General features: G+C 44.1%; 1 protein-coding gene across 3 annotated transcripts in view; it reads right to left on the bottom strand.

The window, feature by feature from the left end:
* The window catches only part of POT1 (protection of telomeres 1), a 123,919-nt gene that overhangs the window by 99,170 nt on the left and 8,409 nt on the right, over window positions 1–16,340 (bottom strand). For 2 of the 3 annotated variants that reach the window (XM_040343696.1, XM_040343695.1), the window contains exons 4-5: window positions 12,619–12,909; window positions 30–185 (exon numbers count right to left, since the gene is read on the bottom strand). In XM_040343696.1, coding sequence (XP_040199630.1) covers window positions 30–185; window positions 12,619–12,909 — 447 coding nt within the window. The remainder of the gene's footprint in view (window positions 1–29; window positions 186–12,618; window positions 12,910–16,340) is intronic. The other variant, XM_040343697.1, reaches the window with a different exon arrangement.

Raw genomic sequence — 16,340 nt, 5'->3', positions numbered from 1 at the left:
TCAAGTGTATTGCAAAATCAAGGTGTTACCTTAAGGGACTTTGCAGCTTCCACGTGGTTATCATAAACTAACACATCTACAGTAAGATGCTGATGAAGACTTAGAAAATCGGCATCCCCTTCAAGAGCTTCTTCTTCAACACAAACTTTCCATGCCGGCAAAGCACATTTGCTGCCATCCCATACCTGTGAAATAAAGTTGTTGAAACTAAATCGACTTGCATGAAAGTTGCAGTCAAAACTGGGGACGATAGTTTCCAAGATAAAAGGAATGTGAAAATCTCCACAAAGAAGCCTCAGAGAGTAAGCAATTAAAAAGGAACCCCCCCCCCCCCCCCCAAAAAAAAAAAAAAACCCTTGAGACTGAGGCTATACTATAATTCATTGTGGAGATTATTTATGAAACTTGAAAAAATAAAATGTTCCTACTTACAATGAAAAAGATAAATTAAATGGCTAGTTGATAAAAAACCCTTCCATTTTCCTTGCATGAAGTGATATTCACATTTTTAGTCATGTGTGTTTAGAAGAAAAATCATAGGCAGAAATTGCTCAATTTTTATCTCATAAATCATACTATTTTTGGATTATTTTACCTAAAAGAGTAACACCATTCAAAATTGCATTTGAAAGCACAAATTTGCATCATATAATGCTGCAAAATGGTTATTTTTTTCCCACAGAAATCCATTTTGCATTGTTACTGCTTACTGCAAAGTTGTAAAAGAGCTTATTCAAAATAATTTGTTTGCTGTAATAGTCACATTTAAACCAAACCTGTAATGGCATGAAAAAACAGACGGTCTTTCAGGACATTTTGTTTCACCGCTTTCATCTGTATCGCAGCACATATGGTATCAAAGATCACCCACTGCGCTAAGATCTCACATCACAAGCCCTAAAATATACAGAAATAGTATGCATAACATATTGCGGCACAAGACAGACTCTGTTGTAGCATACTAGGCAAGAAAAACCTCTGAAGTTAACACTACTGAAGAAGCTTGTATTCACCAGCTTACATTTTTACAGTTACATGGCTGAACACCACTGTCCATTGGTCATCTGCATATTGCCTGTTTAGTGGGATTTTTTTTCTGGATTATTAAAGCGGAACTCCAACAATTTAGCCTCTTTGTAATTTGCTGGATTACTATGGGCTAGGTCCAACAAGGTGCATGCATACAATTACTGCTATACTTCAGGCTCTCCGACGCTGGACCTTCAAATCAAGTAGGTGGATGCCCGGTGAGTCAGCCGGCTTAAACTGGGAGGAAGAAGAACCCGACCGGCAATGAGAGCGTGCTCCGATGTTGACACGAGAAGTGTGGAGCTTCCCGGGTGTGACGTCAGACAACGGGAAGCCAAGACCAAAACGAGGCTTGGAGCTAGGAGTGGTGATAGGCTCAAAGAGACCGATGTCGAGGCAAAGCTTGAGGCTCAGAATGCAAAGCAAGCCGAGGGAAGCAGGATGGAGGAATGTTAGAGATGTTTGGCTGTGGTCACCTACTTGATTTGGCTTCCTCTCCACACTCCATTTGGATTGGATTCCCCCCCTCGTTCCATGTGTGGGGATATCATACAGGACCTATCATACAAGGTTTCTATCCACTGCAGCATACCTTCTCGCCATTCGGCATGCTGCACGCCTCCACAAGGTATTACCATCACATTGTCAAGCAAGCTGAGTGTTGATTGTTTTATCATCCATGCAACGGAGGACTGTTATGTTTTAACACAGTATTTCATGGCAATATTAAATTGACACTTTATGGATTTTTTGCCTTTCTATTCTGTCCGCACAAGACTTGACCCCATAATAGTGCTTTTTACATAGTTTTTTTCGTTTGCATATAGTTTTATCACATCTCTCCTAATGTGTCCTCCCATACAGCTGCTTTTTGGGTTCATGTAGGACTTTGAGTGTCTCCCATTGTCATATATATTCCCATCTTCTGGCACCAGACTTTGTTGTTTTCTTGAACACGCACCATCAATTTAAAGTTTAAATCCAGCCATCACTTTTGGGGAAATGTAGAACCTAAACACATTATTGCTGTCTTTGCCTTTGTTGGCAATATTTACCCACATTATTTGTAGTGGCTACAGAGAAAGTGAGGAGAATAATCAGAGTTTTTACTATCTTGCAATATCCTTATCTTGGCGTACAATACAGAACACAGGACTGGTATTCAAAGTTGCTACCTATGGGTGAATGGACACTGATCACTCCAGTTTTTTTTTTTTTTTAGCAGGCAATAAGGAGCAATCAGGACAAAAAGGGGTTGATTTACTAAAGGCAAATAGACTGTGCACTTTGCAACGTGCAGTTACACTCTGCAAGTGTAGTTGCTCCAGAGCTTAGTAAATGAGGTAAAGCTTCACTTTGCAAAGAATACCCAATTACGTGCAAGGAAGGGGGAAAAAATGAATTTTCCTTGCTCCTGACTGGATGATGGTAGTGGGCAGAGATTCTGCTAATTTACTAAGCTCTGGAGCACCTGCGTTTACAAAGTTCACAGTCTATTTACCTTTGGTAAATCAACCCTATAATACGGGGGACTTGTTTCTTGTACTGTACTAAAAGATAAGAAATTTACAGGTAAATAAAAAATCCTATTGTCTTAAATGTATAGTACAGGTCTGGTATTTAGAGACTATTAGGCCTCGTACAGACGACCCAACATGTCCGATGAAAACGGTCCGCGGACCGTTTTCATCGGACATGTCCGCTGGGATCATTTGGTCTGATGGCTGTACACACCATCAGACCAAATTCCCCACGGACAGGATACGCGGTGACGTGGCGGCGACGTTGCAGCGACGTGGCGGCGACTATGACGCGACCCCGGAAGTTCAATGCTTCGACACATGCGAGGGATTTCGGCCGAGCGGACATGTCCGATGAGTCGTACTGACCATCGAACATGTCCGACGGTCATGGTTCCAGCGGACATGTTTCTTAGCATGCTAAGAAACATTGGTCCGCTGGAAACCTGTCCGCTAGGCCGGGAATCCGGTCCGGTCAGCCCTACACACGACCGAACATGTCCGCGGAAACTGGTCCACGGACCAGTTTCAGCAGACATGTTCGGTCGTGTGTACGAGGCCTTAGATGTACCCAATCAATAAAAATGAGGGTTGGGAAATAATGTAACAGGTAAACATGGAACTGCCAACAGGTCCACAAGAAACAACAGTTTAAAACACCTGGGAAAAATACTCAAATAACAGCGTGGAGTTGCACTTTTGACCAAAGCTAGCATCAACTGAGGCTTAAATACTCATTTGGTAGAACTTGGAAAGCCTGTGAACACAGGATCAGATGGTGGCCTTGCAAATCTGAGCTACAGAATCTTGATGCTCAGGAGACACCAACAGTCCTTGTGGAATAGGCACTGATGGGAAAGGGAGCAACCTTTTCCATAAGGGCATAGGCCCTGGAGGGGAGTTTTCTGATCCACCTAGAAATTGTGCAGAAGGAAGCAGGGTGTCCTCTATGAGGACCTCCAGGTAGAATAAAAACGAACTTCATCTTGCAAAAGCAGGTCATGGCTAGCAAGTAGATTTTGACAGCCCTAACCACATCCAAACAATGTAAGGCAATGGTCTTGGCAGGATAGAGGGAAGGAAGGACACTGTCCTCATTGAGGTAGAAGATGACCACTTTAGGTAAAAAAAAAAAAAGGGTTTGATCTCAAAAAAGAGATTTTTAATACAGCTTACCTGTAAAATCTTTTTCTTGGAGTACATCACGGGACACAGAGCGGCATTCATTACTATATGGGTTATATGGAGTACCTTCAGGTGTAGACACTGGCAATCTCAAACAGGAAATGCCCCTCCCTATATAACCCCCTCCCATAGGAGGAGTACCTCAGTTTTGTAGCAAGCAGTATGCCTCCCAAAATGGTCCTCAAAAAAGAGGGGTGGGAGCTCTGTGTCCCGTGATGTACTCCAAGAAAAAGATTTTACAGGTAAGCTGTATTAAAAATCTCTTTTTCTTTATCGTACATCACGGGACACAGAGCGGCATTCATTACTATATGGGATGTCCCAAAGCAATGCTTACAATGAGGGGAGGGAGAACATCTCCAAGACAAAAGGATTTAATTTAGAGATATACTCAAATCATAATAAATCCAACTTAGTTGAGAAAAATAAAATTTTTAAATTTAACTCGAACAAGAGGAGCCCCCGGAATCCGAGGGTCTCAAACTGCAGCCTGCAGCACTGCCTGCCCGAAGGCAGTATCAGTATTCCTTCTTACGTCCAACTTGTAGAATTTTGTAAACGTGTGGACAGAAGACCAGGTTGCCGCCTTGCAAACTTGAGCCATAGAGATCTGGTGGTGTGCTGCCCAGGAGGCGCCCATGGCTCTAGTAGAATGAGCCTTTAATGATACTGGAGGAGGCAACCCTTTCAAGCCGTAGGCCTGAGTGATTAATTGCTTAATCCACCTAGAAATGGTGGACTTTGCAGCTGCCTGCCCCTTCTTGGGCCCATCCGGTAGAATGAACAGCACATCTGTCTTCCGGATCTTCTTTGTAGCTTTAAGATAGGCCTTCATGGCCCTGACAATATCCAAGGTATGCAGCAACCCTTCCTTTCTGGAAGTAGGTTTAGGGAAGAAGGATGGTAATACCAAATCCTGGTTCAAATGAAAACTGGATATGACCTTCGGAAGGAAGGAAGGATGAGGGCGGAGAACGACCCTGTCCTTATGAAAAACAAGATATGGTTCCTTACAGGATAAGGCTGCCAGCTCCGAAACTCTTCTTGCGGAAACTATGGCAACCAAAAATACTAACTTCCTTGTCAGTAGAACCAAAGGAATATCAGCCAACGGCTCAAACGGTTGTTTCTGTAAACTTGACAGAACAAGATTTAAATCCCACGGACAAAGCGGGGATTTAACTGGAGGTCTAATACGTAAGACCCCTTGAAGGAAGGTCTTAACCAGCGAGTGGGTGGCCAGCGGCCGCTGAAACCACACTGACAGAGCAGAAATCTGTCCTTTGATTGTGCTTAATGCCAATCCTTTATCCACTCCTAGCTGGAGAAAACTTAATACTCTATCGATGGTAAATTTGCGAGAAAGCCATCGCTTGGACTCACACCAGCCTACATAGGCCTTCCAGACCCTGTAATAAATCACCCTAGAGACCGGTTTCCTGGCTCTGATTAGGGTAGAGATTACTTTCTGAGACAGACCTCTACCCCTGAGAATCAGGGATTCAGCTTCCAGGCCGTCAAATTTAGATGCCGTAAGGCAGGGTGGAGGATCGGACCTTGCGATAGCAGGTCTGGCCGTAGAGGAAGAGTCCAAGGGTCTCCCACTACCATCCTTAAGATTAGTGAGTACCATGCCCTTCTGGGCCATGCTGGAGCTACCAGGATGACTGGTATGTGCTCCACCCGGATCCTGCGCAGCAGGCGGGGTAGTAACTGGAGCGGGGGAAACGCATAAAGAAGTTTGAACTGATGCCAAGGGCAAACCAACGCATCGGTTCCGCAGGCCATCGGATCCCTTGAGCGGGACATGAACCTGTCTAGTTTCTTGTTGAGTCTCGATGCCATGATATCCACGTCCGGCACTCCCCATCTTTGGCAGAGTGCTTGAAAGACTAGTGGATGCAGAGACCATTCCCCCGGCCATAGAGTCTGGCGGCTTAAGAAGTCCGCCTGAAAGTTGTCCACTCCTGGAATGAATATTGCCGATATGCAGGGCACATGAGCCTCTGCCCATAGAAGAATCAAGCTCACCTCTCTCTGAGCGGCTTGACTCCTGGTTCCCCCTTGGTGATTTATGTGTGCCACGGCCGTGGCATTGTCTGATTGAATTCTCACCGGGAACCCCTGCAATTTTGACGTCCAAGCCCTGAGGGCTAGTCGAGCAGCTCTGAGCTCCAAGATGTTGATGGGCAACTGCTTCTCTGGCTTTGCCCAAGTACCTTGGCGAGTGCAACCATCCAAAATTGCTCCCCAGCCCGTCAGGCTGGCGTCTGTGGTCACTATCTTCCAAGCCACTGGGCTGAAAGACCTCCCCTTCAGTAGATTCTGAGGGTCTAACCACCAACACAGACTTTGTCGGACTCTTGATGAGAGCGGCAACGGGATATCCAAGGCCTGTGGCCTTCTGCTCCATGCTGACAGGATGGCTGCCTGTAGGATGCGAGTGTGGCTCTGGGCGTATGGTACCGCCTCGAATGTGGCCACCATCTTGCCTAGTAACCTCATACATGGGCGAATAGTCGGTTCTTTCTTGCTTAGAACCAGTAGGATTAATTCCTTGATGGCTTTTACCTTCCTCAGAGGTAGGAACACTCCTTGTTGTTCTGTGTCTAATCTCATGCCGAGATATTCCAACTGCTTTGTGGGCTGGAAAGCTGACTTTTCTCGATTTAGGACCCAGCCGAACCTCTCGAGGTATTGGACCGTGAGGGCCACTGCTCGCTCCAAGCCGGGAGACGAGTGATCTATGACTAGGAGGTCGTCCAGGTATGCTAGGATCGTGACCCCTTGGATCCTTAGTTTGGCTAGGATTGGAGCTAGGACCTTCGTGAACACCCGGGGGGCCGTAGCCAACCCGAAGGGAAGCGCCACGAATTGGAAGTGACGCGAAGCCACCATGAAGCGTAGATATCTTTGATGTGGCTGATAAATTGGAACATGAAGGTAGGCATCCTTTATGTCTATGGACGCCATGAAGTCGTCCTTCTGGAGTGTGGCAGCTGCTGACCGCACGGATTCCATCCGAAATGAGCGGATCTTTAGATATGCATTTACCATCTTTAGGTCCAAAATTGGCCTGACATCTCCATTGGATTTTGGGATGATGAATAGGTTGGAGTAGAAACCCAGCCCCTGTTCCAGGACTGGTACCTCTACTATTACTTCCTGGGAAAGTAGATGATCTAATGCCGATCTTAATGCGGCTCCCTTTTCCGGATCGTTTGGAATCCTCGACTTCTGGAAATGAGGAGGAGGAAACCTTAGGAAATCTAATTTGTAGCCTGTGGCCACGGAAGACCGTACCCACTCGTCGGGAATGCTGGCTTCCCAAATCTCTGAAAAGAGTCGCAGCCTTCCCCCCACCTTCGTGGGTGGGGGCGCCCCTTCATAAGGTTGGCTTGGGGGCTGGTCTTGCTGGTTTGCGAAACCACTGCCTTTTGCCTCTAACAGCCTGTCCTTGTGATCTGCTGTTGAAGCCGAAGTTTGCTTTTGCAGGAGGCCGTCGATACTGCTTGGCATTAGAGGGCCCCTGCCCAGGGGAATACTGTCGTTTAAACGCAGGTCCCTGAACCTTCTTCTTAGTTGGCAAGAGAGTACTCTTGCCGTTTGAAATGGTCTGAATGTATTTATCTAGGTCTTCTCCGAAGAGTCGTCCTCCATGGAAGGGGAACCCTACCAGGAGCTTCTTGCATGGGGGCTCAGCCTCCCAGCTTTTTAACCATAAGAGTCTTCTCATATGGATAAGGGATAACGATAAACGTGACGCTTGCTGGATAGAATCCTTGATTGCGTCTACCGTAAAACATATGGCCTTAGGGACATCCGAAAATTTTTCTGCCTGCTGGGCCGGAATAAGTTTAAGCATCTGCTTAAATTGATCCGATAATGCTTGAGCGACCCCAATCGCAGCCACAGCTGGCTGTACTACTGCCCCTGCAGTAGTGAAGGAGTTCTTAAGTAGTGCTTCCAAGCGCTTATCAACTGGATCCTTGAACACCTGTATGTTTTCTACAGGGCATGTTAACGATCTGTTAACACATGAGATGGCTGCGTCCACTGCAGGAGTAGCCCATCTTTTGGAAAATTTTTCTTCCATAGGATATAGGACAGAGAACCTTTTAGGTGGTAAGAAGATCTTATCTGGCTTGTTCCAATCTTGGAACAAAATTCCCTCTAATAGAGGATGGATCGGAAACACAGCATTGCTTTGAGGCGCCCTCAGTGAGCCCAAAGCTGAAACCGTCGATACCTGGAGATCTGGTACTGGCAAGTTGAATGTCCTATGGACCAAGTCCGACAATCCTTGAATCCACCAGCTCTCCCTCAGGGAGACTGCCCCAGACTCCTCTGTATCCGGGTCTTCGATCCCTGAACCTACTTGGTCCGTGTCCGAGAGGTCGTCCAATTCCCCTGAGGAAAGGACCTCCTCTTCTGAGGGTCCGCGCTCGGGCGACGGAGATCTATTCCGCTTACTGCCCCGCATAGCTGCGGATATCATTTTTCCCATGCTTTTCTGCATCTCTTTTAAAGAGGTGAGTAATACCTCCTCCGTGACCATCTTAGGGTTGGACTGACCCGCGTCAGCTCCAGCCCCAGATCCCGATGGCCCCAAGGCTCCCTGTAGGGAAAACAGCGGCATACCATGGTACAATACCGAGGTACACCTGCTACCTATTGGTATTTGGAACTATAAAAGTTAATTGTCCAAACACCTGTTTGGGGGATAAAAAAATGCTTCCTCTCCCCTAGATGACTTTTTTTTTTTTTTTTTTTTTTTCGTTTTTGTTTCAAATCCAGGAAAGAAAAAACATTCTGTCCCCCTGAGTAGTATTGCAAAGAAAAACTATGAGATGGAAAAGAAACAGCCTATTTCTAGGCTTGACAAAACAGTCCTCTGAAGACTGCAATATCCTTTCTGGCCACTGTGTGTCCTCGGCGCCCCGTGCTGCCGCTCTGGTCTTTCTCCTCAGTTCCAAAGTATTGATGGAACAAACAAGGAAGGGCCGCCCCTTCCTTTAAGCCACTGACCCGCCCTTCCCCCCCAGCAACCTCAAACAGGAAATGCCCCTCCCGACAGGGGGAGGGGGGGGGGGGATTTTGGGAGGAAGGGACCTCTCTGTTCCAGCAAACTGCAGCCTGCAGCCTGGAACCATGAGGAGGCCAGCGTTTTGCCTGCTTGCAGGCTCTGAGGAGGAAGACTGAATGAAGCATCGCCTGGAGGCCTGCAGGTAAGCAAAGCTCTCTGACACACACATATATTTTTATATAACACAGGCCCCACTCAATGCTTTTCCAACACTACAAGGGAGGTCACATCTTATGGGGAATAATACATAGAGAGCCATCCTATCTTTATGATATGTGACTAGTTTGCCAGATGCAGTGCATAACTTTAGGCATGTCCCCTGTGACCCCCCAGAAAAAAACCTGCTAAGAACCAAGTTCCGCAAGTTTTCCCCTCACTTACCTGCTCCATGCCGCAGGACTTTGCCAAGCAAGAGGCCCAATCTTCCCCCATCTCCGTGGGGATGTCTAGACCTTCAGGCCCTGGGTTCCTATGAAGGATCCACTGTCCTGGGCCCATATAGCACCCTGGCAACAGAAAACTTTAGGTACCCAAAGGTTTCTAAGTTCTGGGCCCAGGGTCCAGCTCTCTAAAAAGAAAAGCATTATGGGCTATACCCCAAGGGTTTGGGGTCCGGTTACTGACCACTTTAGCGCTGAGGCTTTTTTGGACAGAACCGGTAGCTCACCTAATCCCAAGGATGCGGAGGCAAGCTAAACCATGACTAACACCTAAGACACTGGCGTAAAAACTGAGGTACTCCTCCTATGGGAGGGGGTTATATAGGGAGGGGCATTTCCTGTTTGAGATTGCCAGTGTCTACACCTGAAGGTACTCCATATAACCCATATAGTAATGAATGCCGCTCTGTGTCCCGTGATGTACGATAAAGAAACAATTTTATCCTTATGCAAAACAAGAAAATGCTCTTTACAAGCTAGAGCTGCCAACTCAGGAAACACGCCTAATGCCGCGTACACACAACCGTTTTTAATGGTCTAGAAAAAACGGTGTTTTTTTCAACCAGATTATTGTTAAGCCAGCCTTGCCTACACATGATCGTGAAAAAAAAAATGCTCTAGCAAAGCGCGGTGACGTACAACACGTACGACGGCACTATAAAGGGGAAGTACCATTCAGATGGCGCCACCCTTGGGGCTGCTTTTGCTGATTTCGTGTTAGTAAAACTTTGGTGAGAGACGCTTCAAGCTTTTCAGTCTGTTACAGCTTGATGAATTTGCCATCTCCATTACAAACGGTAGTTTTACCAGAACGAGCGCTCCCGTCTCATAACTTGCTTCTGAGCATGCACGTTTTTTTCACATCGTTAAAGCCCACACACGACCATTTTTTACAACGTTAAAAATAACGGTAAAAACGACGCGAAAATTTAGAGCATGTTCTAAATTTTTAATGGCCATTTAACGTCACAAAAAATGCTCTGGAGCCCACACACAATCGTTTTTAATGCCATTAAAACAAAATTTATTTTTTTACATTGCGAAAGACGGTCGTGTGTACGCAGCATTACAGATGTGGTGGCAAGAAGATAATCCTGAAAGTTGAGGTCAACAGAATGTCTCTAATCAGTTCAAATGGGTGTCTTTAAAGGCAAGAGAGCTCCAGGTTGGGCTCCCAAAGTGACACAAAAGGTCAAATTGGGAAAATTTATGAGCAACTCCCTGTAGAAAGTTCCGATTAGCGACTATACGGTAAGGGTTTTCAGAAAAAGAATGGATAAGGTAGAAACCTGTACCTTGAGGTTACTCAGGGTCAGACACTGGTCAAGACCAGACCGAAGGAAGACCAAAATATGAGTGATTAGTCTATCCTCTATGGTTAATTGATAAATAATAAAAGTGCAGCGCAAAAAAATTCCTTGACTGAAGAATCAAGAATTAAGATTACACCCAGTGAGATAGCAAAAATCTTCGGCAAATGTGAGGATATCCTCCACCAGTATAAGAAATGCCTCCTTACCAGATGAGTTGGACCATATGTTTTCACAAGTGGTCAAAGACAGCTTGTTCTCACCATAGGGGAGATGGTGCAATGGAGTCCAATGCAGCAGTGAATAGTAGGTCCAATGCGGAATAAAAAAAAAATTATAGTATCCTCTATGGTTAATCCTTTCCTTGCACCAGGCAAAAGTAAGCTTTCTATGTGCAATGGTTAATATTGTAGGAGTTGGATTTCCTTCCTCTGAGTAAGGCAGAAACAACCGAATTAGCGATATCCCTATTCTTTAACACTTGGGTTTCAAAAGCTATGCTGTTAAAGCCAGGGACAGAGAAGCAGGGTGGAACAGGGGTTCTTGAGACAGCACGTCTGGTCTGTTTGTATGAAGCCTGAGTATGTCTGCGTACCAGGTTCTTCTGTGCCATTTGGGTGCAATAGGAATCACTGGCAGCAGACAAGGGAGGATACTCATCTGAGGGAATGCATAGACCAATAGGAATTCAGCCCAAGTAATCTGGTCTTTGCTACAAACTTGATCAGCTTGTTGTTAAAGGCTAGGATGTCTACAACTGGTTTTCCCCACCTTTCCCAGAGATTGGTGCAGAGATAAATCTCCCAGGTCTAAGGACTGATCCATGAGAGTATTAGACTTGTTTCCTTCAGGGCTGCTAGGGCTTCTGGTGCCTTATTGATATATGTAGGCCACTGCAGAGGAATTGTCTGACTGTACTCTAACTGGGTGACCTTGCAGAAGTGGGGTCCAATTCTGCAGAAACAGTCTGATTTCTCTCTGTTCCAGATGTTGATTGGTAGTTTTGACTCCTGTGGGGATCATGTCCCTGAACAGTCAGGGAGTCCAACTCTGCTGCAGCCTGTAAGATGTGCATTGGTCTTTAAATACGTTCCAAGTCCTGTGAAGGTATGACTTTCCCTGTTCCAAGGCAGGACTGGAGATAAACCATGTCAGGTAGATTTTCGCTTGACTGAACAAAAGCACTATACATACAATCCCATACCTACAGTTGATCCAGAGGAAGGCAAAAAAACAAACAGCAAAGCATGATCCAATTTGCTCTAGCAGGGGGGAAAAAAACCTTCCTGATCCCCCAAAGAAGAAAGTGCTATAACCCAGATACTGACCGAGTTCCAGTGGCTATGTCTCTATAGAAGATGACCAGAGGAATACAGCTATGTACAGTCTGTGTTCTCGGAGGAACAGGCAGGTAGAAACATGTCATATAGGAAGCGTGATACAGTTACCTCATCCTTATGAGTCCAGATAGGTGGGGGAAAAAAATCACCAAATTTAAAACTGCTTGCTGAGAAACCATACATATAATGTGGAAAGGAGGAATCATAATAAAGTGAATAACACCCCATAGTGTGCGATGCCCAGTGGTTAGTGTTGTTTGAAGTCAGGAACTGGATTCCATATAGGGAAACTGTCTTACTTTATTCAAAACTATGGGCCTGTAAAGAGAATTATTGCCAAAGCATTTTTGTAAGCATTTTATTTACTTCTGTGCAAGAAATAAAGATATCCACACAAATAGCGGTCAGCTACTACTCTTGGTTTATACTGTCTATGGGGTAGTATGGCCCTGAAATTAAAAGAAAATGGGGGTTATTTACTAAAACGAGAGAATGCTAAATCTGGTGCAGCTCTGCATAGAAACCAATCAGCTTTCAGATTTTATTGCCAAAGCTTAATTGAACAAACTGAAGTTAGAAGCAGATATGCTCCCATGCATAGCTGCACCAGATTCTGAGTGTACCAGTTTTAGTAAATCAACACCAATGTGTTGTACACATGTATAATGGGAAAAACACATACAAACAAAAATGCATGTTTCACCTTACCTTAAGAAGATAGCATGCTTTATCCAACACTGCTTTCCCAACTAGATGGCAGATTAAATTAAAATACTGTTCAGGCTTTATGTCTGAAAGCTTTAGTCTTAAGTTAGAAAAGGTCTGTTGCCCCATTTGCCAGATTCGTAAAGATTCTACAATTTTGTGGTCTTCTTCAGTGAAGCTGTAAGTTTTGCTGGATGTTCTTGGCAATGCTGGAGCTCCCGCTGTGCCTTCAAAAACTAGAGCTGAAAATCCATTACTGCTGATGCCTAAAAATTCACTGTTGAATTGTGTGATCTAAGAAAGACAGAGGGAAACATCTACTGTGACAAATCAAAGAGAACAAGTTTATCAAAAATAATACCAAGTGTAAATATGTTACAACAATAGTCAAAAAAGATTCGCTGACCTGGAGCGCGGTGATCTTCGGTTCTGAGCCCTGCTATAGCCAGCCACCTCATGGCTCCGGGGGTTTAGAAAACCCTGCAGCTTATTCTCCAAAACTTACCCCGTCAGGAGATACGTTTAAGAGTATTCTAATTGCTATGACTAAGCATCTGTCCATGATGTGAAACATGTTAGCTTTTTTTGTCCCCTATGTCCACTTTCTACCATTGGTTGCAGTGTTGCATGAACTTTTGGATTTTATCCTTTGTTCATTTTGTTTCAATAAATCGCCAATCAGAGTGCGGCAGTCCAGGAACATTTCTTTTTTCCACGGATCAGCGCAGAGTCTGCACCTGTCAGTACTACAGGGCGGGAGCACAGCATAGGTCGCAGGACTTGGAGCGGTACTCTTTTCCATTATTCTAATTGTAGGCGGCGTCACATGGGCGGCGCGGACCAGTCAGAACCCGCGTAGTCCGTCCTGTCAACGGGGAATAAGAATAGTGAAAGCTGAGGGGATTTCCAAGCCCCGGATCCATGAGGCAGCTACAGCAGGTCTCAGGACGGGAGACCGCCACAACACTCCAGGTCAGTGATGGGGGGGGGGTCCTGTGTAAGTTCACCTTATTAACTTATGTTTTAAATATTTGTAACTGTACAAGAAGCAAACATTCTGCAAAATTATGTTTTTCAGTGAGGGAACTTGAAACAGAACTCTGGGGGAAATCTATCCAACACAGTTGACAACTCTTTGGCCCCATACACACGAGAGGATTTATCCGCAGATACGGTCCAGCGGACCGTATCCGCGGATAAATCCTCTCGAGGATTTCAGAAGATTTCTATGTGATGGCGTGTACACACCATCGCATTGAAATCCGCGCTGAAATCCTCTGGCGATGACGTGTCGCGCCGTCGCCGCTATTATGACGCGGCGACGGGCGCGACGCTGTCATATAAGGAATTCCACGCATGCGTCAAATCATTACGACGCGTGCGGGGAATCCCTTTGGACGGATGGATCCGGTGAGTCTGTACAGACGAGCGGATCCATCCTTTGGGATGGACTTCAGCAGATGGATTTGTTGAGCATGTCAGCAAATATTCATCTGCTGAAAATCCATCCCAGGGGAGATTTATCCGAGGATAAATATCCGCAGGAGTGTACACACCATAGAATCTATCCGCTGAAACCCATTTGATGGGATTTATCTGCGGATAGATTCTATGGTGTGTACGGGGCCTTTTGCTCAATCCATATAATAGAAAAAAAAAAGGGGGGTTTTGCATTTTAGTTACCTTTTTAAACATAAAGCTTATAAAAACAAGATTTCTAAAAAAATTAACAGATTTCTCCACCAACATAAGCGAGGTAGATGAGGACAGCAGGACTCTCTGCCCACAGAACTAATCGTCAAAAAATTTCCAGCATGTCCGTTTAACTTCTGTTGAACTTGGAAGGCCACATATGAATCAAAAGTTGGGCTGGTCTCTATTAAACTGGCCACATTCCAATATATCTACGGCACTAGCTAGTTTAGTTTAGTTTAAGAGAACAGTTTTAATCAAAATTGTTGTTCTAGTAAATTGCTATAGCAACATCAAAAGAAAGCTCTGTCTCAAAAAGTTATATGAAATGTATTTGAGTACAATGATGCATGACTAATGCATGAAGTAATTGTCAAAGTATCACAGCAACGAAAAATTACCTGGTGATGAAGGGGCATTACAGACTGGTACTAAAGTTGTTAATCCCCTTTTACGAAGTTGTCACAAGAACAAATGTCCTCATTGGAAGATTTCCCTCCTATTCATGTTCTGGCAACAACTAAAACATTTAGATTTTCCATCGCAGTGATGGTCACCAGAGCAAAGTGTCAGAGTGAACCTCAAAAACACAGACAGCAATACCTTGACAGGGGTTCTAACCCTTCCCTGCTCTACCCAAAATTTGAAAGAACAAAACTTTGGCTTTAGATACTGTATATTTAGCTCTGTTCATTATTGTCAACAAAAAAGTTTGTTTTCTTCACTTTATACTGCTTATCAGTTAGTCTGCCACCGTGATATTGTTTTATAGCCTCAACGATCATGTGGAAAACAGCCTTCCTCACTGGTGACTGCTGCCAGAATGATCACTGAAGTCAATAAAAAAAAAAATAATCTATTTTGCATATAGAAACTAGCAATTAGCATAAAAGGAGAACAAAAAAACTATTACTTATACTACAGTCAGCAGATACTAAAAAGTTAAAAAGAGTAACTCCACTTTGTTGAGAAAAAAAAATCATTCCCCTCTGGGAGATCTACGGTGCACAGCATAAATAAGTACACCTCAACAGATTTGTCAGAAAACCTTTACTTTCCTTTTGAGAATCAACATTTTCTATGTGACACAAAATACTCCCACAAATGCAGCCATTGATTGCAACCAAGATTTATTAATTTGCACACACAAAAAAGTATTTTCCATAACAAATTAATTAATGACCATTTTTCAAAAATAAACACACTCCAAAGAAAGTCCCAATTAGCAAGAATTTCATTGATTGTGATTGTAAACAATTTATTAAACAGGTGTCCAGCAGACAGTTATTTATAAAAGTGTTGCTTAACCACTTCAGCACTGGACCATTTGGCCGGCCAAAGACCAAGGCACTTTTTGCGATTCGGCACTGTGTCACTTTAACTGACAATTGCGTGGTACTACGACGTGGCTCACAAACAAAATTGACATCCCTTTTTCCCACAAATATAGCTTTCTTTTGGTGGCAATTGATCACCTCTGCAGTTTTTATTTTTTGTGCTATAAACAAAAAAAAAAAAAAAAAGCGACACTTTTGAAAAAAAATAAGCTATATTTACTTTTTGCTATAATATCCCATTATATATATATATATATATATATATATATATATATATATATATATATATATATATATATATATATATACATATTTTTTTCCTCAGTTTAAGCCGATATGTATTCTTGTACATATTTTTGGTAACAGAAAGTGCAATAAGTGTTTATTGATTGGTTTGCGCAAAAGTTATAGCGTCTACAAAATAGGGGATCGTTTTATGGCATTTTTGTTAATTGTTTTTTTTTTTTTTACTAGTAATGGAGGCGATCAGTGATTTTTATCGTGACTGCGACATTATGGCGGACACATCGGACACTTTTGGTGCCATTTTGGAACCATTCACATTTACACAGCGATCGGTGCTATAAATATGCACTTATTACTGTGTAAATGTGTCTGGCAGTGAAGGGGTTAATCAGGAGGGGGCGCTGAAGGGTTTAAGTGTGTCCTAGGGATGTGTTCCAACTGTAGGGGGGA

The sequence above is a fragment of the Rana temporaria genome, chromosome 3 (assembly GCF_905171775.1).
Source record: "Rana temporaria chromosome 3, aRanTem1.1, whole genome shotgun sequence".
NCBI classification, from domain to species: Eukaryota; Metazoa; Chordata; class Amphibia; order Anura; family Ranidae; genus Rana; species Rana temporaria.
This window is presented reverse-complemented; position numbering and strand designations above follow the sequence as displayed.